The 27908-nt window shown below is 35.4% G+C and overlaps 1 protein-coding gene across 3 annotated transcripts in view; it reads right to left on the bottom strand.

Moving 5' to 3' along the window:
* Positions 1–27908, bottom strand: part of Prkg1 (protein kinase cGMP-dependent 1) — a 973708-nt gene that overhangs the window by 76935 nt on the left and 868865 nt on the right. For 2 of the 3 annotated variants that reach the window (XM_090346356.1, XM_090346355.1), the window contains exon 9: positions 8011–8085. In XM_090346356.1, the coding sequence (XP_090202482.1) occupies positions 8011–8085 (75 nt within the window). Of the gene's footprint in view, positions 1–8010; positions 8086–22107; positions 22159–27908 lie in introns of those variants that run through there. The other variant, XM_090346357.1, reaches the window with a different exon arrangement.

Below are 27908 nucleotides of genomic sequence, written 5' to 3'. Positions count from 1 at the left end.
TTTACAGACTATCTTTTCACACATTAAAATGGCTAGGGCATCACCAAGTGGTGTGATTTTATGAGACCCTGCTCTATATGTATGTGATTGGCTGTTGGTCTCCATGCACAACTGTAATTAAATTCATCCCCTACAGCCCTCTTGTTTTGAAAACCCTCCCTGAACTTTTGTGTACCCTGGCATTCAAAATTATTGGTTTGATCACACTAGTCAGTACAGAAAGGAATATCAATATTTGTCAGTATTTGCTCAAAAAGTACCCTTTGTCATTTTTCCCTGTTTTTAAAGGTGTAATATTTTCAATGGCCTTCTGATTGTTTGTCCCAGAAACTTTTGTAATTCGTTTGATATGCAGAATTCTTACACAAAGTAAAATATATTCTAATCTAATTGTTCCATAATACAATAATTCAGGAGCTTGAGAGACAAACCATAATCTCTATCAGGAAGTGTCTACAAAATAGTTGTGTCAATTGATATGACAAGCAGAGAAACTAATCTGGGAAAACATATTTTTTAAACAAAATTGTGATATTAGATAAGCCAATTTTATTAGCATAATAGGAATATTGTGCTGAAAATTTGGGGGGAGTCACTTCATAAAATCATTTAATAACTGACAGAATTACTTACGGACACATCCTGTGTATTTTTTCCAAGTCCTTAAATGGAAAGTAGTCTGAAATTTATGATTTTGAGAAGATGCCCTTTTCAGGAGTATTTGGATTAGGAAGTGCCACTGTGGCTCAAGTGGTTGAGCACTAGCCTTGAACTGAAGAGCATGGGGATAGCACTCAGGCCCAGAGTTCAAGCCCCATGACCAGAAAAAAAACCCAAAAAACAACAGTATCAGTATTATAACGCTGGATATGCTCAATCAGAAACAGGGAAGTGTCAGGTTTTGAAGACTGGATCAATTGCCTTGGTTTTATATCTCTACATACTTACTATGGTAGAAAACAGGCTAGTTGCCTGAAGTAATTAATACAGTTGATGAAATCAAGAAATACTTGAAATTTATGCATTGCTAGAAATTGGTGTGACACATGCAAATGGCTCTCAGAAAGCCATGCCTCACTTTTGCATCTTGTCATCCTCAAATACCAATTTAAAGATGTAAATGAATAGAGTATATTGTACTCATTGTATCAAAATGATTTATGCTGCTATTTTAATTCATTACTTAAAAATCATTTCTCTCTGAAAGGATGCATGGGGGAAATATTAGTATAATATCTTCCAGTTTCAAATGTACTTTATAATTTTCTAATGACATTTTATTGAAAGATAGTCTGGCTCATTATCATATCTAAATGTCATATTGGAAGGAGAAAATTATATGTATAATAGTGAAAATGAAAAATATTGTATCTAAAAGGCTAACTTGACTACTATAATAAATTGTCAAAATGAACTTCAAGCAAAACTGTGATTTATGATGTAAATATTTTGAACAATGTGAACACTCAGTAATACTTGCAGATTAAAAAAGAAATACATGTTTTGAGTGGAGGGCAATGAGGAGGAACACATGCATGGACGGAGGAAGAAATATAACTTCGTGACCTTGGTTAAAAGAGAGACCCACAAACTACCATCAACCTGAATCTGTTTATCTGGTGGCAACAAGAAAGATGACCTTATTTTAAATATATAAGAAGACTGTTTATATAAAATCAGTGCTGTTGTTTGTACAGATTTGGAAAAGGGGACACTGGGTCTTCATTCAAATTCTTTGGGTCACTATAAAGAAAGCCGGCCTTCCTAACTCTCAGGTAGTGTTCCTGTCGCTTTATGGCCAAATCTCTACTAACAGAATGAAGAAGAGCTAAAACATTATCTCATCTTTTTAGACTCACAGTTGTCACAACTGGAGATACAGTTCAAGTGGTAGAGCATTAGCCATAAGCAAAGCAAAGGAGGAAATCCTGAATTGAAGCCCCAGCTCTGATACAAAGTAAGTTTCTGCTCTAAGCTTTCTCAACTTCTTCACCAGGCTGGTCTGGAATGAAGCTACAAGGACTCCAGTGAGAGCAACATGGATGTCCTTCATTCAAGAAACAAAAAAGGAGCTGACAAAAACTATAATTTTTCAATAGAAACTCCCAAGAACACAAAGCAATATATAAGAAATTAATTTATTTCTGGTTCTTAAAAATCTATTACAAACAGGCCAAGAAAAGACACATGTCCTAGATTATTCTGATATCTCAGGAATTTTGACAGACCCCTATTATTATATGGTACCACACTATCCATAGATATTCGTAGGATAATGATCCTCAATAGGATGTTTGATATCCATAGGATAATTGGAATTATCCTACAATTGATAATTGAATTAATTTAACTGCTTTGAAAGTACTTTTCAGTGGTTTTTAGATGTATCCTTCCTTTTTAAAAGAAAAAAAAGAGTCAGATAACCAATTATTTGTCTATTTTGCCCAAGCAAGTCAGCAGCAGTAAAATTTTCAATTATTGAGTTCTCTGTTCTGTCAATTAGAAAAGGCTACATGCCAGGACATACAGGGATTCACATTTATAAAGTCTTGCTACCTAGGGAGTCTTGAAGATAATCACTGTAGAAAAGAAATTAGCAAATGGCCTTTGAGAGTTTTTCAAGATTTTAATGAAATAAAAAAAAGAGAAAGAAAAAGAAAATCCTATCCAAGCCAAGTAGCTTTATCTTGAAAATTAGTTTCCAAAAAAGCAACAAATCAGTCTCATTAAACTTGAAAGAGAAATTTACTGTGATTCTTTGTAAAATCACAAATCACACTGACAGTATTAATCTATCAGTATTACTGGTATTAAAAACTATTCTATGTATCTTTCTAGTTGGACTGCATGTACTAGAGCCTAAAAATAAATAGCTCCTGTAAGGTTGAAAGCCAACTTATTAGTGTAATGCTAAATGCTGAAATTTTCTTGTTTGCTGTGCTTTGCTCTGTACTAAAATGGAAAATGATTTTTATTGCCCAGACAATTGGGCTTTCTTGCCTCTCCACCTGCTACTAGTGGTCAGCAAGTTCCAATTCTGGTTTCAAAGCTATTTCATATCAGTCTCTGCATTCTGTCCATTTTATTGACATATATTCCCCATTTAGGAACAGGATATCGCTCACTTGAATTCTTTCCATGTTAGGGGGAAGTGTGTATGGATTTTCTAGGCTCATTTCCCTGAGAATTGCATAGATCAAGGACAAGTGGTTTTAAGTAAATTGATGATAAGATTGTGTGAATACTAAGATTTTAAATACCTGATAATAAAATACTAATAAGCAATACCTAAATTTCAAAGCTTGTGTTGAAAAACTCAGTTCCCAGTGAATTAGTTAGTGCTTTTAAAAGCTCGTGTCTGTTAGATACTAGTTGACCTGAGGCCATGTCAGACTTTAACCAAACAATGGGGCCTCAGCTCTAATTTGCATGGTCTCTAGTGCTTAGAGAAGCATTTGATGAATAAACAGTCAAAGGCCCTAGCAAGTCCTGGTGCCAAAGAGCATGGAGCTACTTCTCTAGGACAGCAGAGGGAGTGACTAAAGACTGATCAGTGCTCAGGAAACGTAATGGAAAACATCTTTTACTGCTGTCACATTGTGTCAAACAAGACTCAGCATCAAAAGTAATCCTGGAAATATCAAACAGACTACAGGGTTCCTCTGAAATGAGCTAGCTAGTTGACAGAATGTTTTTGTGCCTCAGTTTTGCCTCATGCAAGGATGAGAGGGCTGACTTCGTACCACAATCCTCAGACCTCAGCCTCCTGAGCTTCACAAGTATGAGCCAGTAACATCTAGCTAAGATATACAACTATAAATGTGCTAAAAGTACAATTGTAAAATACAGATCACTAATAGAAGCGGTGTTGTATAGTTTCATTTTTGTCTACTTTATTCTGCTACATTATTTTTATTAGTAATAAAAGTGGAGAGGGCCAGGTGTTTGGCCTAGTGGTAGAGTGCTTGCCTAGCATGCACCAAGATCTGAGTTTTATTGCTTGTTACCACAGACACAGAGAAAGTCAGAAATGATGCTGTGGCTCATGAGGTAGAGCTCTAGCCTTCAGAAAGCCCAAGGACAGTGCTCAGGCCCTGAGTTCTAGCCCCAGGACTGGCAAAAAAATAAAAGTGGAAAGCATTTTAGTAAAAATAAGCATAACCATAAATAATGCATTATTTACCACCTTTATCTTGGAATACAGTTTAGCAGATGTCAATTACTTAATAAGAGCAATCTTTACATTGAAGATGTTCAGAATAAAATATAAAAATTAACAAATAAACCAGGTGCTGATGGCTCACACCTGTAATCCTAACTACCCAGGAGGCTGAGAACTGAGGATCATAGTTCAAAGCCAGCTTGGGCAGGAATGTTTGTGAAACTCTTATTCCCAATTAACCACCAGAAAACCAGAAGCAGCACTGTGGCTCAAGTGGTAGGGCAGTAGTCTTGAGGTGAAGAGCTCAGGACAGTGCTCAGAGTTCAAGCCCCATGACTAACAAAAAAAATTATATTTATATATAAATATATATGATTATATATAAATATATTTATGTATTATATATTTATATATAAATATATGTCTCATTGAAGGTGTATCCACATATCAGAAATACAATGGAATAAAGCATTTACTTTTTCATTTTTTGGTGAAGTTCCTGGGACTTGGTCTCATGGCCTGGGTGCTGTCCTTGAGCTTTTTGAGCCTCAGCTCCATTTATGGTGTTTGGATGGTTAATTGGAAATAAGCCTAGACTGCTTTAAATAGCAGTTTTTATATCTCAACCTCCTGTTGAGCTAAGAATACTGGTGTGAGCCATAGACAACCAAGCAAAGAATATACTCTTTACACTAATGAATACTCATGGCTGTAAAATGGTGGTAATATTTTAGAACACGAGTCCTAAATATAGATAGAGATAGAGCTCTATAACTACACATGATAATAACTTTCAGAACATGAGCGTAAAACAATGTAGTCATTAGTGACCAACAGCAAGGCTGTTACAAAGAGATGTTTAAAATTATTAATACAACTAAAAACATTCTCCATTGGGTATGGTTTATCCTTCGCCTTTACTGAGGGACAAGACACTTAAATTAAGAGATGAGTTCCACTTGCAAGATCTTTTGGAATATATTATTTATTAAGAGCTTATATATTGCCAACAGTAAAACAAATATAATAATAATGCCTCTAATATTTAATTTTTAATGTGGCTATTTAGAGGAATAAAGTTCTTTTTTTTCTTTTTAGAATCAGATCCAAGTATACAGATAGATAGATATGCTAGTTCCATTTTCCAAATAATCATGAATATCAAGGAACATTTTATTGATTTTTAACACAAACTGAACAAAACTTTCAAATAAATTTTCTCTGGATGCAATTTGCTAAAACAGTATACATCTATCACTAGCTAGTCTAATCATGGTGGTAATTCTAGGTGATGAGTTCAATTTGTAGGTAATCTGATCATTGTTTGATCTAATCAGTGGCTAAACAATTTGATATTTGACCTAATAACTGGCTGACATAACCAACAACAGATCTGATAAGCTGATAAACCTATCAGTGGTGGATCTTGTCATGGAGTTCATTGATTATCATTAGTCTAATTCGGTTCTATCTAATGAGCCATTAATAATCATTGTTAATGATTCAATTGATTCAATCATTATCTAAGACTTTTTTCTCTCTTTCTCTGTCTCTCTTGAGTGCAATGATCATTTGAATAGTTAGTGCATATATCAAATAATATCCTAAACTTTAATTCTGTAAAGTGTTTGCACAATGGCTAATTTATCACCTGTCAAATCTGTAAGTCTATCAATTATGATATAAGCACTGAAAAAACTAATCATTGTTTAATAACTTTTAGTTAAAAGTTACCAATTTAATAAATATATATTTACAAATATTTTCTAAGTTTTGTCAGAGAAATAGAATTTTGACTCCAAAAGAGTAAACAATTCTTGCTCAGAAAAATCAGTTTTATATCATATGCATGGCATAATTACTATATGTCATTCCTTTCATGTATCAAGTGTATTGAAGCCTAACTCTAATGGTTAATTCTACCAAGAATATTGTAATTCCCATAAGTAATTATAATGTTTGTACTATCATCAATTACAACCAAAAATACCATTATAAAGACATGGTTACCGAGACTGAAAGACAAGTATTAAGAATTATGTTCAAGATCACCTGTCCAGGAATGACCCAGTACTGGAGTACCAAGGCTTTTGTGTTCTGCTTAGGTTCTATTCTTATGTTAATTATTCTCTTAGAGTATAAAGAATAATTAGAGTAACTTCCTTCTAATCATCTGAATCTACTTCAGTGTAGGGAGTTTTCGAATTTTTGTACTACCTTGCTTTGTAACATTTACCAATAAATCCACAAGGGGCCAGAGTTTATGAGATGTGAACACTGACATCACAAATCACTGATAGATTCTGAAGATATGACTGATTCAAAATCACTTTCTCAAATAGGATCAATTTTAATCTGTGTGTCTATCAACTTCCTACCGAGTAAACACAAGTTATGCAAAAATAACTATTAAAAAATCTTCTAAATTTTATCAGGGAAACAAATATACTAAAGTATCAGGAACACATGTTTAAAAAAAACCTTCAACATTTTTTAATTCCTCAAGTAGATTTAGATGAGTTTTTTAAATAACACATATAATATGTATATATAATACATATAATAAAGTATATCTACATCTGTACTTGTAAATATCTATGTGTATGTGCATACATATACATGTATGTACATATGCCAGGAAAAGAAAAATAAACTGAGATAAATTATGGTAATAAATATAGAACATTTTTTATAAGCAAGCAAATTATCCCTTAGGGATAAAATTCAAAGAGATTTTGATGACTTTTAAAATAGGTAAGTTATCTTAAATAGACCCTCTGGGATTAGTACTAATGTATGGGATACATGTCCAAACTGAGCATTAACATGCATTTTAATGTGTTGCAGAAAATCAGAGAAAAAGAATATTGATTACTTCAAAGGTAAGCCCAAAGTCTTTGTAGAATGTGCTATTAAAACAAGCAAGTTCAATTTCTTACATTGCTGACATTTATTCTCAGAGTGTAAAGCTCTGCTGCTCCAAAGTTCAGAGAAAATTAAAACAATGTGTGTGGAGAGGAAAATGAAAATGCATTCATGTAATGGGTGAATCTAAGTTTACAATGATAACCTGTGTTATAATCTGTAATATTTTAATCCTAGATCCACATTCTTAACAGTCTGAATCCTCAATGCAAAAGTTATTTGTTGTGATTTTTTATGTTTCTTCGTAAAAAGCAATGAATCAAACACTGGCCCTAATTTATCTTTAACATGAAATTTTGTAGAAATTCCAATTACCCATATTGTATGGAAATATCAACAGGCATTTGAAACAAGAGGCAGAGATTTAGGGACTATCAATCATGTTAGTGACTCTCAAATTCAAGGGTTTTTTGTCATATAATTAATTTCTAGTCTTAAAGCACATCACCTTTATAGAAAAGCTGTATTATAATGTGAAATTATAATTAATGGGATAAATATTAACACATTTTTCTCATATTTCTAGTATTAAAGCTCAAAATAGTGAAATTTTTCCCAGGTGCACAGTTCTAGAGATATTATCTTTCCTGTAATTTGATAAATAACTATTCAACATATCGTCCATTTGTTCCCAAAGTATTTTCAATAGGACAAGCCTTAGGTTGTTTATATGTTATATACCTATTTTCCTTTTTGAGTTGGTTTTTATCATTAAAAAATAAGGGTTTATGTTTAAAGACAGATATACTTACCAAGTAAATATTGGGTAATAATTTTATTTAAAATGTTTCTTTTTCCTCTCAAGAAACTAGATTTTTCTATATTGGAATATTGGACTAAGTTAAATTGATTAAAATATTTTATTATATCCCTGTTCAAAAATCTATATCAAAATCAAGGTCAAAGAAATTAGTATCACTTACTTTGCTTTAGCTTCTGCATCCTCATAAGCTTTGTTGGAAACATCATCCAGCCCCCCAATCAGATGCTTGAAAGAGCTGCCAAAAAGAAACATAGAGATTAGGATGATCCAGCACAAAGTAAAAACAATGACAATCTCATTAATAGATTAATTGATTAATAATAGATTGAAGCAATAGAAAAAACATCTAATTAAAAAGAATCCACATTTAGTATAATACATTATTAAGAAGCATATTGGACAGTGGTATTTCCCCTGATTAGTATATAAACTTTATATGGATCAGTGACCTTTCTTATTCAAATAACTTCTGTAGTTCTCAGCACATAACCCTTCAAAGAACAAGGTGAGAAAACATTTATGATAGACTAATTCCTACACAGTAAAGATAATGAGTCATTACTTTACAATACTGAAATAATAAGAATATCTACCAATTAAAGATGGAGGCATAATGTTTGTCAGAGTCTACTAATTTGTTAGTCATTTAATTTAGTGTCAGTTAGTTTAATTGGTATCAACATATATTAATTTCAATTCTCTAACCAAACATAGAAATATCAGTATCTCCATTTTAAAAATAGTTCATCTTCAAAGCAGAATAAACTTAGCACCTAGGAAAGTATTTAATAAGAGAGACTTAAAGAAAAATCAACTCATTTGGAGGAATGAGAATGCAGTAACTTAGTACAAAGCAAGAAGATTAAAGTAACTGCTTACTCTCCATACCATTCAATACCTATGATGGAAATGTGTTTAGACTTACTTTATGGAGTGAAGTCAGATATTCTATGCAGTTATAATATAAGGCCCAGTGGCAAACAAACATGAAAACACAAACACATATATACCAGAATTACTCCTAACAATTACAAAATACAATTAGGAACAGTACTTAAACATAGGACATTTTGGGTGGCACTGAACTGTACTTAATGAAGGAACAAAAGGAAAGCTCATAGGTAGAGCCTTAGATCTTCACAAGATAAAATAAATTTTGCTTGCATGCTAGGTATTTCACAGTATGCTTGTAAGTAATCACGAATATACAAATGACCCTATGAGTTAGTAATGTTTTCTACATTAAAACAAGAGAGGTTAAAAACAAACACATAATAATACAGCTAGTATGGGGACTGACTGGAAATAGGCTATTGCTTTTCCTTCAACTCTTAAAATCTTATCCACACCTCTTATCCAAATTACAGTGCCTTGAGTATAACTGTAAAATTTCAAGCACTACCTGGTACCTGGGTGGAGGGTTTAAAAGGCTTCCTAAAATTATATTTTAATTTTATACCTGGTAATTATTTATGTTTTGCAGTACCACATATAAAATGCAGGGCTTCTTACGCGTTAGAGAAGCATTCTGCCATTGACTTCTGCCGGTTTTTCTATCCTCTTAATCTGCCAATGACTTTGTATGTTTTGAACTTTAAACAGTAAATGATGCATGACAAAATAATCAAAATGCAGCATATGACATATATGATATCAATTTAATAGTTACTTAATTGTTCTGATTTATTTCTTTTTTCATATACTTTTTATTGTAATTAATAGAAGGGTTACATGATATTTGCCAGATAGATGGTGCATTAATTCCCATACATTGATACCCTTTCATATGTCTTGGTCCCCATTTCCCTCCCCCCCACCCTACCCCTCATCTTGTTTTCCCCCCTTCCCTATCCAATTTCAAATAACCAAATACAAATATATCTGATGAATCAGGTAACAAAGTGAGATAGTGTAACAATATGAGATAACCAAGGGACAGCAAAAGTGATGAGAGATAACATAGTACCTTAAGAACAACAATCATTCATTATATGGCTTATGTTTACATTATATTTTAAATCACAAGTTTAACAAACAAGTGTTCAAGGAGGGAATCTCTAATTACAATCACTGGGACTTAGTATTTAGAACTTAATCAAAATTAGGCTAAGGGTTTGTATGTCATAGAGACATACTAATTTATGAAATAAAACATTATGTCTAGAGAGTCATAGGTTTTTATGTCTATATAGTTATGTTTGTATTTCCATTACCATGTCCATAGTTTGGGTATGCAGTTATTGAGTCCTCGCTCTTGTACTCTGGATTTAATAGCTGTATATTAAGGATACCATGAGCCTTTTGTTCCTTAGGTCTTGACTTGTCTCACTCAACATGATTCGCTCTAGATTCATCCACTTCCCTGCGAATGCCATTATTTTATCTTGTCTGTTGGCCATGTAGAATTCCATTGTGTATATATGTACCACATTTTCTGTATCTATTCATCTGCACTAGGGCATCTGGATTGTTTCCATCGCCTGGCTATTGTGAATAGTGCAGAGATGAACATAGCTGAGCAGGTGTCTTTATCACAACCTGGGTCATGATGTTCAGGATAGATGCCCAGAAGTGATATGGCGGGATCATAGGGAAGGTCTATTTTCAGTTCTTTAAGGAACCTCCACACTGCTTTCCAGAGTGCTGAACTAGTCTACATTCTCACCAGCAGTGTAGTAGGGTTCCTTTTTCTCCACAACCCCGCCAGCAACTGTCATTGTCTGAGTTCAAAATCTTGGCCATTCTGTTGGGGTAAGGTGGTATCTTAGGGTTGTTTTTTTTTGCATTTCCTTTATGACCATAGATGATGAACATTTTCTCATACGTTTTTCTGCCATTTTAATCTCTTCTTCTGATAGGTCTCTCTTTAGTTCCCTTGCCCTTTCAGTGAATGGTTTATTGGGTTTTCGGGGGATGAGTTTCTTGAGTTCCCTGTAGATACTAGATATTAAGCATTTTTCAGATGTATTGTTGGTGAATATCTTTTCCCAGTTGGTTGGCTGTCTCTCTACTTTTGCAACTATGTTTTTATCTGTAGAGAAACTTTTTATTTTTAGGTAGTTCCATTTATCGAGTCTCTCTCCAATCTGTTGTGACCCTGGGATTCTGTTCAGGAATCTTTTGCCTATGCCTACGAGTTCCAGTGTCTCTCCTACTTTATCATGTAGCAGTATCATGGTTTCTGGTCTGACATTGAGGTCTTTGATCCACTTTGAGTTAATGCTTGTGCATGGTGACAGGCTAGGGTCAATTTTTAGTTTTCTGCATGTGGCTGCCCAGTTTTGCCAGCACCAATAATTGAATAGGCTGTGTTTGTTCCACTGTATATCTTTGGCTCCTTTGTCAAATACAAGTTGACTATAGGTATGTGGTTCTATTTCTGGGTCTTCTATTCTGTTCCACTGATCTTCTGGTCTTTTTTGTGCCAATACCAGGCAGTTTTTGTTATTATGGCTCTATAGTAGAGTTTGAAGTCTGGTATTATAATACCACCAGTATTGCTCTTTTTGCCTAGAATTGTTTTGGCTATTCTAGGTCTTTTCTTGTTTCATATGAATCCTTGGATTATATCTTCTATTTCTGTAAAGAATGTCTTTGGGATTGTGATGGGGATTGCATTGAATTTGTATATCAATTTTGGCAGTATAGCCATTTCCACTATGTTGGTTCTCCCTAGCCATGAGCATGGGATGTCTTTCCATTTCCTAGTGTCCTCTTTAATTCCTTTCATTAGGCTTTCATAGTTTTCATTGAATAATTCCTTTACATCTTTGGTTAAGTATATTCCTAAGTATTTTTTTCTTTTGGGGGCTATTGCGAATGGGATCATTTTCTTGATTTGGCCTTCTGTTTGTGTATTGTTGGTGTACAAGAAGGCTACTGACTTCTGAAGATTGATTTTGTATCCTGCCACTTTGCTAAAGTGGTTTATTAATTCTAGAAGTTTGAGAGTGGAGTTTGTTGGGTCACTCAAGTAAAGGATCATGTCATCTGCGAATAGGGATATTTTAATTTCTTCTTTCCCTATGTGGATCCCTTTGATGTCCTTTTCTTGCCTTATTGCTCTGGCTAAGGGTTACAGCACAATATTGAAGAGAAGTGGAGAGAGTGGGCATCCCTGTCTAGTTCCTGATTTTAAGGTGAATAGTTCCAATCTTTCACCATTTAGTATAATACTGGCTGTAGGTTTTTCATATACGACTTTCACTATTTTGAGGAATGTACCTCTTATTCCTATTTTTTCTAGTGCTTTCAACATGAATGGATGTTGTATTTTGTCAAATACATTCTCCGTGTCCAGAGAAATTATCATATGATTCTTATCCCTAACTCTATTGATATGATGTATTGCATTGATTGATTTGTGAATGTTAAACCAGGCTTGCATTTGTGGGATGAAGCCCACTTGATCATAGTGTATGATTTTTTAAATTTGTTTCTGGATTCTGTTGGCTAATATTTTATTGAGGAGTTTTGCGTCTGTGTTCATTAGAGAGATAGGTCTGTAGTTTTCTTTTTTTGTTGGGTCTTTCCCTGGTTTGGGGATGAGAGTAATATTAGCTTCATAAAATGAGTTTGGTATTGCTCTTTCTGTTTCTATTTCTCAAAAGAGCTTCAAGAGTATAGGTATTATTTCATCTTTAAACGTCTTGTAGAATTCCGCAGTGAATCCATCTGGACCTGGGCTTTTTTTGGTTGGCATTTCCCTGATTGCTTCCACAATTCCGTTGTAAGAAATTGGTCTATCAATTTGTTTACCTCATTGTTGTTCAGTGTGGGTAGCATATATTTATTTAAGAAATCATCCATTTCTACTAGATTTTCTTGTTTCTTTGAATATAGGCCCTGGTAGTACCTACTCATTATGGACTGGATTTCTTGGGAATCAGTTGTGATTGTTCCCGTGGGGTCTCTAATCTTCTTTATTTGAGTCTCCCCTTTCCTTTTTTTGATTAATCTTGCCAAGGGTCTGTCTATTTTGTTGACTCTTTCAAAGAACCAACTTTTTGATTTATCAATTTTGTATATAGTAGATCTTGTTTCAATCTCTGAAATTTCTGATTTTATTTTTGTTATTTCTGTCCTTCTAGTTGTTTTAGAATTAACTTTTTCTTGCTCCTCTAGGTGTTTTTTTTAAGGTTATTTACGTGCTCTTCTTCTGTCTTTTTAATATGCACTCCTAGTGCAATAAATTTGCCTCTTAGAACTGCCTTTGCTGTGTCCCATAAGTTCCTTTGTGATGTTTCTTGATTGTCATTAAATTCAAGGAAGTTTTTAATTTCATTTCTGATCTGATCTGTTATCCAGGAGTTATTCAGAAGTGTGTTGTTCAGTTTCCATGTGATTGAATGTTTTTTGACTTTGACTGCATTGTTCAGAATTATTCTGACTCCACTGTGGTCTGATAGGATGCATGGGATTATATCAGACCTCTTGTATCTGCTTAAGTTTTCTGAATGAACTATTATATGATCTATTTTGGAGTGTGTTCCATGTGCTGCTGAGAAAAATGTAAAAAGTTCCGCCATGAGTGGAAGACTCTGTGTATATCAGTTAAGCCCAGCTGGGCTATGGTGTCATTTAAGTCGATGGTGTCTTTGCTTAACTTTTGTTGAGTTGACCTGTCATTTGTTGAGAATTGTGTATTGAGGTCTCCCACTATGATTGTGTTTGAAGTTATCTTGTTCTGTAATTCTAAAAGAGTTTGTTTGACGAATTTGGGTGCTCCCGTGTTCTGGGAGTAGATGTTTATAACTGTAATATTATGGGCATGGATTGTACCCTTTACTAATATGTAATGGCCGTCTCTATCTTTATGTACTGATTTTACTGAGAAGTTAATTTTGTCAGAGATTAAGATTGCTACTCCTGCTTTTTTGCATGGTGCACTGGAGTGGAAAATTCATTTCCATCCTTTCACTTGGAATTTGTTTCTGTCTTTGGCAGTGAGGTGGGTCTCTTGGAGACAACATATGGATGGGTGGTGTTTCTTAATCCAGTCTGCTGCTCTGTGTCTTTTGATTGGATTGTTCAGCCCGTTCACATTTAGGGAGATTATGGAGAAGTGGTCAGTGTCTATTGTCATTATTTATTTTTACTTCTAAGTTTCTTTCTCTCTCTTTTTTCCCCTTTTGTGTTTAGTGAATTATAGATATTTGCTTCTTGATGGGCGTTCTTGATGTTCTACAATTTGTTCTCGATTAATTCTTTGTAACGCTGGTTTAGTGTGCACGTATTCATAAAGCTTCTCTTTGGAGTGAAATATTCTTGTTTCTCCCTCAAATGTAAATGCTAGTTTTGCTGGATATATCAGTCTGGGTTGGCAGTTGTTGGTCTTCAGGACATCAATGATGTTTTTCCAAGCTTTTCTTTCATTTAGGGTTTGCATGGAGAGATCTGCTGTAATTCGAGGTTTCTTCCCATTATAATATAGCTCCTTCTTTGTTTTTGCAGCATTTAAGATCAATTCCTTGGTATTCGGGTCTAGTGTCTTTACTATGATATGTCTAGATGAGTATCTTCTAGGATCTTGCCTATTTGGGGTCCTGAAACCTTCAATAATGTGAGTATTTTCCCTTTTGAAGTTGGGGGAGTTCTCTGCTATGATTTTGGTGAGTAAAGGTTGCATACCTTTTTCCTGAAATTCGGTCCCCTCCTCAATCCCTAATATACGAAGATTTGACTTCTTTGCTGAATCTGCCAGTTCCTGTAGCTCTCTCTGGTAGATTCTGACTGATTTTTCCAAGGTGGTGATTCTCTGTTCCAGCTCTTGTGTTTTATCTTCCGTTTCTGATATTCTATTCTCCATCTCCGTCAATCTGCTGCTTAATGCCTCTATTTTTGCTTGAAGTGTGGACACTGAGCTGATCATGTCTGCTCTGAGGGTATTAATCTTTTCTTCCATTTCTTTTTTGAATTCAAGGAGCTCTTTGGTGATTTCCTGCTTATGTTCCTGGAATTGTTTTAGGAATTCTGTTTTAATCTCTTTAGTCATGTCCACAATCATCTCTTCGAATAGGGTCATGTTTCATGTCTCTTCAGGTGTCATTTCTTGGGATGGTGACATCTCTCTCGTCCCTTCGCTCTTGTTACCTTTTGGGCTTTGCGTGGGACTTTGATTATTTATGTATGTCGTAATTCTTCTTTGAGCTCTCCTTGGCATGGAGAACTGTTGTTGTAGTTCGCTCTGTGGTCAGTAGGTAGCGGTCTTTTCTTGGATTGGGACTGGTGGTTCTGGGAATATGTGAATACCTGTGGTTCTCGGCCAAATTGATTCCTGTGCCGACTAGGTCAGAGTTTGCAGTTTTTGCAGGTGTTCTGGCCTGTTCCCAGAGACTGTGTGCTGCTGCACTACTAGCTCTCAGCCCAGCCAGTGGCCTCACAGTGGGCCGTGGGATGGATCTACCAGCTTCAGTCTCAGCATGCTGGGCAGATGGTTGGTTTTCCTGTGCTGCTTCTAGGGGCGGGCCCCGGCCAAGGGTCTGGAGTTTGGGAGTTTTCAGGGGCTCTCAGCAGGACTAGCAGGTGTCTGCTCTGTTCTCAGGGGTGGGGCTGCGCCTTTCTGATTCTCAGAAGGTGAGCTGCTGGTCGGCCCTTCAGTTCCCAGCTGCTTTGTCAGAGAGTCTGTGACTGTGGGGGGGCCCCTTGGTGTTGTCTTGCTCAGGATTCCCATCTGGAGGATGCCCGGCTCAAGATTTGAGGGGGACAGATGCTGGCTCCTATTTTCCCTCACACCCCACCCACTGTTGTAAGGCAGGGTCTCAGCGCCCCCCACTCTTCAGACCCAGTGGCCTGGGAGAGGAACCTGTTGGGTGGGTGGGAGCTGGGATAGCTCCGCCTTCCTTGGTGGGTTGCTGGGTCTTAGCAAAGCCCACCTGTCTGAATTCAGTCAGAGGCCTTGGAGAGGAACCTGGTGGGTGGGTGGGAGCTGGGACACCTCAGCCTCCCTTGGTGGGGTGCTGGGTCAATGGCCTGGGGGAGGAGGCTGTTGAGGGAAAGGAGAGGATTCTAAATTCCTTGCCCCCCGCTCCTGCCGGTCTTTCTCGGGCGGGGTGGAGGGGTCTGAGTTAAGTTCTATTGCTTGGCACCAGCTCTGCTTTCCTGATGGATTTGGGAACCTGCTGTGCTACTCATGCCTCTGCGTTCATCTGTGGGTGCTCCACGGTGTTGGGGAGTCTTTCACTCCCCTCGGTTCTCCTCCGCCACCTGTGTTCCACATCTGGGTTCCGCTGTTTGCTGTTCTGGTTCTGTGTCTGGGTTCCGCTGCTTCTGAGGCTTGCTGGCCCGGTCCTATGCTGGTTTCTGCAGCGGTCGGGGCTGCCCAGCCTGGCGCCCTCTGCCGAGGCTTTTTGAAGCTTGGAGCCGGCGGCCAGGGGTGGCTGAGGGGTCCTCATGTTCCGAATTCTTTGAGAAAGTTGGATGTGAGCTTTATCTGGATTTCTTTTCTGGTTTGAGTCCTTCTCCGTTGCTTTTTGAGTTTGTTGTTATGGATTTCTTTAGGTAGTTGGCTCGTGGGACTCCCTGGTTCTCTCTTTTTGTGAGAGAGAGCTAGGCAGCGTCCCTATTGTCTCAGCGCCATCTTCTGCTCCTGATTTATTTCTTTACCTATTTGTTTATTTATGATAGTCTACAAAGGACGTTACCCCTTTCTAAGGAGCTGTCTAGAAGAGGATGGAGAAGCTGTCATCTCAGACCCTTGGGAAATGATCTCATCTGGGAGGAAGGATAACTAGAATTGTGCACTAAACACCATAAGCATTTCCATAAAAATGTGGTAATCAGAAAAGCATTAGACAGAGGTCAGGGATATCAGATTCTTCTAAATTATAAGGTTTTCTTCAGACAACTCTGTTGTGTTATACTAAGTGGTTGAATACTAGACAATAACACTTATAAAACCTTCAGAATTATTATCGAAGATAAAATAAATGGAGAATATCATCTCTCTGGCTGAGAATATTATTTAAATATTATTCATGGCATTGTTCTTTAGTATTTACAGAAACAGAACCATTTATATTACTATTCAATAATATAGATAGAAAAGACAGAATTCCTTTTCAAAGTAAACACTATCCAAATGCAAATTTTTGGCTTTTGGAATTGGAACCAAACATCACGGATCTGAGTCAATAGAAATATAACCATTTTGAAACTGTCACATCCTGATAATATCCTAAATTTCTTAAAACCGAAAATAGATCATTATCTTTAAATCACTAGAGAAAAACATGAATTTTCAATGGATACGATAAAGTTTGCAGTTATTGCCACTGTCTCTATGTCCATAGTTGGTAAGTGAAGCATTTAAGGCATCTTGATGGATAATTTATTGTGTTTCATAAGTTTCTTCTTCAGATTCCTACTCATACTTAATGACATTCTTAAGTCTTTATCAACTATATTATAATCTATTTGAGGAGTATGGTGACAATGAAAATATTTTTCTTTATTAGTATAAAGAAAAATGCCATAAGAAGAAACTTATGAAACACAATAAATACTACAGATAGTAAATGAATTATTTTACAAACTCAGACTCAGGAGCAATTTCTATTTGTCCTGTAAAGTAACATATCTACACTGGCATAAACTCTAGAATTAATTTCAAAATAAATTAAGAAAACATTATTAAGTTAAAAATTTAGCCCACCTTAGCAACATACACGAAACATACTCATCTCATTGCATGAACATTTTCCTGCTAACTTTTCTTAAGAAAGGAAAATTTTGAAGGCAAGTGGGTGAAATAAATAACTAAGTAGAAATGAAGTCAACAAAGTAATTGTAAGTTAAAAAAAAGCAGATGGGAACTCTTTAAATTAGTATTGGTGATTTAAATAGACTTACATGTTGAAAAAGGAAAGCAAGGATGAAGGAGAGAAAAAGGAAAGGAGAAAACAAGAGGAAGAGAGAAAAGGATAAATGGATGAAGGGAAGCAGGAAAAATATGACTATTTTACATGAAAAATGATTCCATTTATGGAAAATTTCCTTAATAAATCAGTCAAAATGTTGTTTCTCATTGTAGGAAGTTTTTGTCTGTTTTAGAACATGATGTGCTAAACTCAGTGGGTAATAATCCTAGTTACAAAGATGTTTTCATTATTGAGAAAAAGCATCCTTCTGAAAGGAGCTTATTAGTCAGTAGTAAGTCTCAAAGTGTATAATTTTCTTGCTCAGTTGAGATATGATGAGATGTCTTCCAGTGAGAAATGGGCTTTTAAATTAACCAGAAAGGCAATTTAAGTTATCAGAGACCTGTATTATCATGCTGCTAAAGAATAATAGTATTTGTCTTAAATCTTACAGCTATGCACATTTTTATTCGTAAATCATGTGTGTTCTCAGAAATAGAGATACACAGAAACTGATAGACATTGACTCATTCCTTTTGCATACCTGTCTGGCAACATTAGATACAACATAGAAGAATCGTTTGAAATATTAATTGCACTAAAATCTACTTCATTAAGATAGCTTCATATGTACATATATGATATGTTTGATCATATTTATCTCAATGTTTAGGAGTTTTGTGATAAAATTTTAAAATGGAATCTTTTCAAATTCAAAATAGGATGGGAGGAGAAAAATCTCATATAAGTTTTTAAAGAAGATTTATTTCCTTGATTATATCCAGACAACATGATACACTGTAAATGTATTCTGCTAAGTTAATTAAGTTAAATATTGTAAAACAAAAGAAACAAAAAAGAATTTTATACCACAAACTACTTCAAATATTCACCAGGGATAACAAACTATCAGCCTGGCTACAGTTACCTTAATGTGATGTCCTATGTAGTATTAGACATATTACCATGAACCTTGACTAAATTACCTACACACATGAACCTTGACTAAATTACATACACACACTCAACACACACACACACACACACACACAGACACACACACACCCCACATTATAATTAAGTAAATAGAAAATTAGAGAAAGTCATGTTTTCACAGATAAAAGGTACTTCTCCACAGAATTCTAAATCTGTATTTTATTTTAAATATTGACTGACAAAACTGTGTACATATCACCTTGACTAAACATATTTGAATGAAGACATTTTTATAAAGTTGAGCTACTCAAAGTATGATGGATTAACCATTTTTGGTCTGTAAAAAAACAAGTAGAAGTACAGAACTTTACTTGCATGTTGACACTGTCAAGATCATTAGTAACAGTATCACTGGGCCCACATTTTACCTTGGAGACCAGGTTCCCTTATGTAGCCCAAGTTTTCCTTGAACTTACCATATAGCCAACATTAGCTACAAACTCAACTCTCCTGATTCAATCTCCTTAGTGTTGGGTTCCAGGCAGCACACCATATCTAGCTTAATGGAACTGAGTTTTTGAACGTGGCATGGATCTGCTTTGTTATTTTCAAACTTGCAAAATTAGAAATATATGTAAACAGCCTATAAACCAAGAATGGGGAGGCGAACTAATGTTAAATAGGAGATAATTAAAAACTAGTATGCTAATTGTAACCTAAAGTATATAACTTCAGTACCTATTTTAGAGACAGAAAGTGAGATACAGAATATAATTTAATCATAACTACAAAAGAAGTCAATAGAGCTGGATGCTGATGAAGGGTTAGTTAAAAGAGGACACTACTTGCTCCATTTTGCATAAAAATAAATATTCTCAGCATGTTAAAAATATACTTTAAAAACACTTCTTCCTTCCCAATAATGCATTACGGTTTGCTCTATTCTGAGTGTGTTAAAACATAGAATATTATAGATATTTCTCACTGCAAAGTGATGTTTCCTGCAATCCAACCTAAATCAGAAGCATTAACAATCAAGAAATAGGAACATTTTTCCTGTACCATTCTAAATATTGACATGCTGAATGTTCTTTCCAAGTATACTCATTGCATTTGAGTGGGACATTGTTACTTCACTGATAATATTGCTTTTATTATGATTGCCAAGAAAGTAGGAAAATCATTTTCTTTCCTTTTGTTTATACACTTGCTTTTGATGACGATGTGATTAGCTTTTGCATTTCTTTTCTTTTCGTCTAATAGTAAAATGTGGTCAGCTATTTTTATACCCTTTTAATTTATTTCATCATTTCTTTGTATTCTACTTCACAAGAATGTCTGTCCACGATGCACTGGAAATTAAAACAAAGGTAGAGCTGTCCTTTAGAAAAACATTGTCCTAGATAACTGACACTCTATTTCCTTTCTGAATCCCAACCCATAGCTTATGGCTACCTTTGCAAGACCCCTCTGTGTTTTAGTTGTTATTTCTTGAGACATATTTTTGTTGTGTATCCCAGAATGGCCTTGAACTCATGATGTTCATTTTCCATTCTTCCAGCTGCTGGGACTCTGGGAATATACCATTGTACCCGGATACAGATTACCCATTAAAAATGTGAGGACAGTTATTTTTTCAGTCTATTTTGACAACTGCTGAAGGTTTAATGTCCATTTTTGCAAACTCTGTTTTTAGTGGTGGAAAAATAGCTACACGTAGACTATAGCCAGGAAATATTTAATAAAGAAATGTATATAGTCATTTCATTGGTTTCTATAACAAGTCAAAGTATCCTTAGTTCTGGAATTAATCTTTCTTTTCAAATCGTTTTTTCCCCAAGACAGAAAAATGAATTAAATTTTGGGCTTTTTTTAGACTAAAGTTAAAAGAATAAATGAAATATTAAAGGGTTTGTAGCTAGAAATAAATATTAGTATGCTATAATTGTCATGTAAAATAAGCATAAATGTAGACTTAAATAATGTGATACATTGTAGCATAATAGATAATGATCATGAACATTCCAACTCCTCACCATATAGTTGACTAAGAATACCACCAGTATGTGTAATAAAACAAAGTCAAAGCATATACATACTCAGAAAGTTCAGCATGATGGTGCAAATCTATAATCCTAGGAAGCTGAGTCTCCATGGTCCTAAATTCGAGACCATCCTTGGCTACATACTAATTTTCAAATAAATTTGACATACAGTGTGATACTCTATTTCAAAACCAAAACTAAAACTGAAACAAAACACCCTTAATCAAAGCTTTCATTGATTCATTCTAGCCTTTTTAGGAAAAGATCTGGGCAGTCAGCGGTTGAGGGGGTTGAGTAGAGACAAGAGTTTACATCCATGAGTAATGTTATCTTCTCTTCACAGCCCAGGGCCCCTCTTCTTACAATGAGTCTTGGCAAATGTCCCTGAAGTAGAAGACCTGGGAGTCTTCTAGTATTTGTCAGGTTCTGAATAATAAAGCTTCTCAGAGACCACTCTGACACTGGCTTCTCTGCCACTGGGTCAGAGTTGCCAAATTGTGATCTGAAAACTAAATCTGAGTCACTGCCCCTTTTTATAAAGTTTTGTTGGAACACAACTACGCTTACTCTTATGAACTGTATTATCTATAGTTGTATCACATGAAATGGAAGTTCAGTTGCTATAACACAGGGTTCACAAATAGCTGAAAACTTCTACTGCTTGGTCTTTTACATCAAAATTGCTTCGGCCCTTGTTCTAGATTTTTTTCTTTTCACTTTCCACTTTTCTACCTAATTTATCTTGCGCATTTTACCTTCAGTGATTTGAAATGTATCTTCTTTTCTTTATTGCTTTTCTTCATGTCTTGAGGACTTTTCTAGTGTCTTTTCCTTTATTGTCACTCTAGTTTTTGTAAGTAGGGAAGATAGTCTTTGGTTTTTGTTTTTAATGTACTATGTGAAGTTATTTAATTACTCATTTTTTGCCTTATGGTTTATCCTCTGTTGTTGTAGTGTCTAACTTTGGTATCTGGAATATTTTATATACATTTATTTGTTTATTTGTATCAGGGAATGGAAGGGGTAAAACAAGATGCTGAGACAAAGGACTAAAGACAAACCAGTAAAACAGCAATAATCACAAAACAATTAGTTGGAAATGAACTTTGCAACTTGGGAGAGGGTGGGAAGAAGGGACATGGGAGATAAATATGGGAAGGGATAAAAACATTCAAGAAGTAATGTACTCACTACCTTAGGAATAACTATAACCCCTCTATTAACTCTTATTATCACTCTGATAATAAAAAATATTGTCACTCTCTGAACTCTCCAAGTTTTCTAGCTTCTTCTAGGATGCATTCTTCAGATGTTATCTTAAATGAACATATTACCTAAACTTGGGTCTGATTAAGACATAGACTGACACAAATATGGATTGAACTGAAGCACTTGGTGATTCATGTCTGACTTACGTACAGGACATCAAATAAACCAAATAGCTGATGCCACAGGAGTTGTACTACGTGAGGAAACCTGATGGCCAAGAAAAAATGGCTTGGATAGTGATTAAAAAAATTCTGAACCATTGTTTTTATCACAATGATTCACAGCACTTAGCAACAACTTCCCGACTCACAGACCATGAAAATTGTCAGTCCCAGTTGGACCATCCAAGGCCCAAATGCCCCACTTGAGATGGAGAAGGAGTTAATGATGCATAGTTCAGCCGCTAGTGTTTCATGACACATCCTCCTCCAGCGTCCATGAATGATCAGCCCCATGCCTGCAAGCCCTAGTGAAAGCTTTAGGTCTTGGGATTCTCAGCGTAGCTGTGGGTTATGATGGTCCTGCTCCCTTCTTAAGAAGGAACTTTCACTTTGTGTTGTATCAGTAAACATGACCCCAACAATCCATGTGTTTTGTAAATACCTGTTTAAAACTGTGCCTCAAAACCAGAGGCTGTATCATAAAACACCTCACATGAAAGCTGCTTATTTTTCATTGCACTGGGAAAACAAATTTTTTCCCAAGATAATTTTTTTCATGCAATGTTTTATGCCCAACAACACTTTCAAAAAGAACATCCCTTGTATGGGATCAACTTTTTTTCTGCTCTAATTACATGACTGGAAAGAGAAATAAAATGTTTTACCTAATAACATTAGAAATCAGTTTTACCTTAAATGTTATACATTTTAATGCTTTAGTAATAAAAAAAACATCAAGCAAAATCATGAAGGACATGCATGTGTTTGTAAGAATTATTCAAACTTCTTTTTTGTTGGTTGTGGGGCTTGACTCTGAACCTAGGTGCTGTCCCTGAGCTCTTCAGCTTGAGGCTAGAGCTCTACCAGTTGAGCCACAGTGCCGCTTCCTTATTCAAACTACTTTGAATATTTCTTCCATTTTACAGATAAAACATGCAAAATAAGAGATTAAAACAATTACCCACGCTCACCTGAGTAGTATCTAGGCATTTGAACTGAAGTAACCTGACTAATAACTCAGAAGCCCAGATATTGTGGCACCCTTTGTATCTCCCATTGTAGTAAGCTGACGACAGTTGATTGATACTCAGGCTGGGATTCAGAATCAAATACATAGTTTCCCACATCCTACTCTAAGTGTCAATCTTTTTTTTTTAAAGGAAAGATATCTCGAATAGATAGTCCTATATCTCTGAGTAAATGTGCCTATAAATGTTCTAATACAGATACGGATGAGTATTCTGAAGAAGCTATTCTAAAAGACCACAGTTTAGGAAGCGTACCTAACAGAAATGTACGTGTCATTTTTTCATAGTTATGGAGTCTAGAAGTATTCATAAGTTTCTAGTGCAGCTTCCCTTCCTTTTGTGCCTATGTCTATCAGGTGTGAGCTTTCCTTTGTGTGCCTTCCTTCTGTTGCTTACCTTTCTCTCAGAAGGACTTTAGTTTTAGGGTGAGGAATTAAGGCCCTGTACCACATTCCTGTTTCTGTTCCTCATTTATCATTTACTTTTCAACTTATTATTCTATTGTTATGTCCTTTTCACCTTTATTTAAAATGTTCCCTCAAAGTTATCATTAATGATAATTCCATTGTCTTTCCTGGGTTCATTCTCTTTCAGTTTCTCTGATGTGCAGCAGGTTTTCCAGCTGCAGCCAAACAATACATGCTTGTGCTCTGACAAACACTATTGTCTGTCTTTTTGACATCCTGACTCTTCCCATCCTCCTCTATGATATTTCTCAACATGTATCTCACATACTTCTTCTTCTGCCATTTCCTCAATATAAGTAGTGTTCCAAAATTTCACTTCTTCCTTTCTCTTTCTATTCAATTGATGGAGCTATTTTTTTTCTAAAAGATTCAGTGTGTAGGATATGCCCAACCTTGTTTTGGCCATGCTGCCTTTGAGCATTCACAGTTGACTTGTTTTGAACAGATTTCACAAGAAGAGTCAATAGATTTGGGGAGTCAGGTAGCCTTGGAGTTTTAGCCTAGCTATTGGCTGTGGCCAAATAATTGGGCACATCTGGTTCTCATTTTTTTGTGTATGTGGAATTAAAAATAAAAAAAAAAACTGGGGCCGAGAGTTTGGCCTAGTGGTTAAGGTGCTCGCCTAGCATGCGTGAAGACCCGGGTTTGATTCCTCGGTACCACATACATAGAAAAAAGCCAGAAGTGGTGCTGAGGCTCAAGTGGTAGAGCTTTAGCCTTGAGGAAAGTCCAAGGACAGTGCTCAGGCCCTGAGCTCAAGCCCAGGACTGGCAAAAAAAAACTGTTAACCGTTCTCACTGAGTGATGGTGAAGATGAACAGACATGGGAGTTTTAAAGATATCAGGACTAGGAACACACAAAATGAATTAGCTTTTCTGAGATTTTTACCTTTGATACCACATCTAATCCCAATATTCCCCATCAATCAACCAGGTTTTCTCAAGTCATAGTTAAGTAAGTCACTTGGATAATTTTCATTTCTTCAAGGTCAATCTTTCTTTTCAGGTACCTTGTTGGCCTTCATTATTTACTTCTGATAGAAAATGTCATGTGAGCTCTTCTATTCAGAATTTTCTAAAACCTTTAAAATTTCTTTATTCTTCTCTAGGACAAAGAAGCAGAGAATGAATAATTCTTTCCAGCTTTGTCAATAACTCAGCTCCTTATACTTATGAGAGAACAAAAAGTCAAACTAACTCTTCTAGAATGGTGAGATATTTCCTGCCTTGGGGTAGCCTGGCCCCGATCTCCTTAAGATATTTTTTAAAGCTCAACTTTAAGCAGGTCAGCATCATAGATGTTTCTGTTTATTGTCACTGTAGAGAGATTGAATGCTGGGTCTAGAAGTAATCTAAAAATATCTTTTGAATTTGTAGTTCCACTAATGTGTATCTCAAGGACATTACTACAATGAATGGCAAAGTTGCTCAAAGCACAGAATTCCTTGCAGAATGAAAATTAAAATTGGCTTAAATATGCAAGTACAGTTAATAATCTAAGAAGACAAATCTAAGTTACACTTATCGAGAATTACCAGTGCATTGTGGTAAAGGTAATGTGCTATAATGGGTTTCAAAAGGCAAATTAAGCTTAAATACTACTTCAGTTACAAGTGATATGTTTTAGCACATAACCCTTGGTTCTTTGAAGCTTGGTTAGTCTTTGGAGTAAACAACCATTCATTGCATGGTTTCCATGAGAGAAATGATCTGTTTAATATTTCTCTATCTGATTACACACGTGCTTGCACATGTATGAATTTGTGTGTCTTTATTAATGCTATTTCTGTACACAGAAAAAACAGAATAAAATTATGTAGAATTATCTCAACTATTTATTTAGATATACTAAAATAATAGTAACACAGTTTCTGCCTTTGAATGACAAAATTATATTTTTCTATATGTCTCAGTATTCTATAGTTCATAGCATATATAATCACACAACACAGATAACATTAAACACTTATCATTATTGCATTTCCTAAGTAGTAAGAAAGGCTTTCCTCATGGTATTTCCATACATGCACACAGAGTGCTTTGAATAAATTCTTCTTTTGTCCCATCGTGCCATTCTTCCCCCTTCCACTCCACTTTTTCAAACAGTATATGATGGGTTTTTACTATGCTACGTGTGTGTGTGTGTGTGTGTGTGTGTGTGTGTGTGTGTGTGTGTGTGTGTTTAACATCCTCAATCCTTACCACTCCACTTCTTAGTATCTTCTCTTTTACTCTCTCCACTTCTGGTGAGAGAAAAAGCAAATCTTATGAGACTAATGAAATGCAATTGAATAGTTGTCATCTCTCCCAAGTACATTTACAGCTATATGATGATATACTGTTTCTAAATTATCTGAACAGGCCATATTTTCCTTTTCAAGCAACAACTATGATATGGTTTGATAGTCTAGTATCCATTTAAAATTAATTCCATTACACAATTACAGCAGGATGCTAAATAACATGATCACTATATGCCATCCAAAGGTAAATTCTAAAAGAGCCTCCTTGGTAAGCAGTATTTAGCTGGTAATGAGACTTCACTGATAATGTGGCTGATGCTAATCCAATTCATGGTGCTATACTATGAGTTTCAGAATGAGTACCAACTGTTCAACATATTGAAAAGAAAGAGGAATCCTTAGACCTTTATGACCCAGCTGGGCCTGTAATAAATGTTTCACCAGGAAAGTGTGCCTACTAAAATAAGCAAAACAAAAAGGAAAATGTTACCTAAAGCCCAATCCAGTGTTCAATGATTATATTATTGATTTTTATAGTGATTGCTAAGCTTCTTTCAAAACAGATCCTGACATCGTTTCATTCTTACTTTGTTTCTTGAAAATAAGAGGCAATTTAATCTCCTCCCCAATTAAAATGACAAAAATATTCCAGTTTTCACATTTGAAACTTGAAATATTAATATTTGAGGCATTAATATCAATGGTTAAGATTTGGGAGAATATATATATATATATATAATTTTCATACTCTATTATTATTTCTAGGAGTCTCAAACTTAAAGCTTCCTATGGGTGAAGCTACATGCCTCACAAATGAAATATACTTTCAGGCACTGACTGGCAAAAGTGAAATTTTTATTACTGGTGCAAAACGGAAACTATAATTAAGAAGTCAAAGCTATGATTATCATATTTTTAAATAATTACTTGAACTCCTACATCAACTTCCATTCATCATCTGATTGCCAGAAGAAAGAAAACAACACACATTTCTAACTGATAATAGCTATTTCCAAATAAATATCCGAATACCACTCAGTCTGCATATCCACAACAAATCAATCCATTACCTGCCACCTCAGCTGTCTTTGATTTTCATATTTTTGATCTTTCTATCATAGAATCTCACCAAATCCCATAAGCTAGAAATATTTCTCTCTCACCTTCCATATTTAATTTTCCCCCCAAAACTGCTTTACAATGAAGTTTAGGTACTTAGACTTAATGAATATTTGCTTAAGGCTGTGGCATCAGTAACCTAACGGTCTCCCTGCTTGAGCTTCTCCCTATTATAATCAATCTTCTTTCTCTTTCCTCAAAACACAAAACAAAACAAAATATGTAATGCAGTAGCAACGGCTCTCAGTTGGTTCTTATTGATGGAGAATAAAGCTCAGATACTTCAGTACTCCAGACTGAGCCATTTTGACAAAGCATCACAATATCCAACAACAATCTTAATGAGAGAAAGCAATCAAAATATTCTTATAGAATAAAAAAAAACAATAGGAAGAACAAACCTTAGCCAGCAGAATAATGCTGGGAGGAATAATAATACTAAGTTTCCAAGTCAATTACAGAGGTATAGTAATGAAAACTCCTTGGTACTAGCAGAAAAATATAGGTCCCAGGACCTGCCTAGTAAGTAGAGATATGCCTGAGATATGAATCCACAGCCATCTAATAATATTCAATAAGGAGGCAAAAAAACCAAGGCTGTCTCTTCAACAAATGGTGCTGGCAAAACCTAGATATCCATGGGAAGAAATCTAAAACTACATCCCCATATATCTCGTTTCACCAGCATTAATTCAAAATGGATCAAAAACCTCAATGTAAGACTGGAAACAATGAAACTTTTACACTAGGATGTCTGGGCAGTCTGGAACTTTCTAAATAAAAAATCCAGAAACACAACAAATTATAGAAAGAATTGAAAATAGATTCTACAATGGCATAGCTAACCAAGGTAAATAGAAAGATCACATAATGGGAGAAAAATTTTACCAGCTATTTTACCAGTTATACAAGGGCCCAATATCAAAAATCTCA

The sequence above is a fragment of the Megascapheus bottae genome, chromosome 15 (genome assembly GCF_031878675.1).
Source record: "Megascapheus bottae isolate mThoBot1 chromosome 15, mThoBot2.hap1, whole genome shotgun sequence".
NCBI classification, from domain to species: Eukaryota; Metazoa; Chordata; class Mammalia; order Rodentia; family Geomyidae; genus Megascapheus; species Megascapheus bottae.
This window is presented reverse-complemented; position numbering and strand designations above follow the sequence as displayed.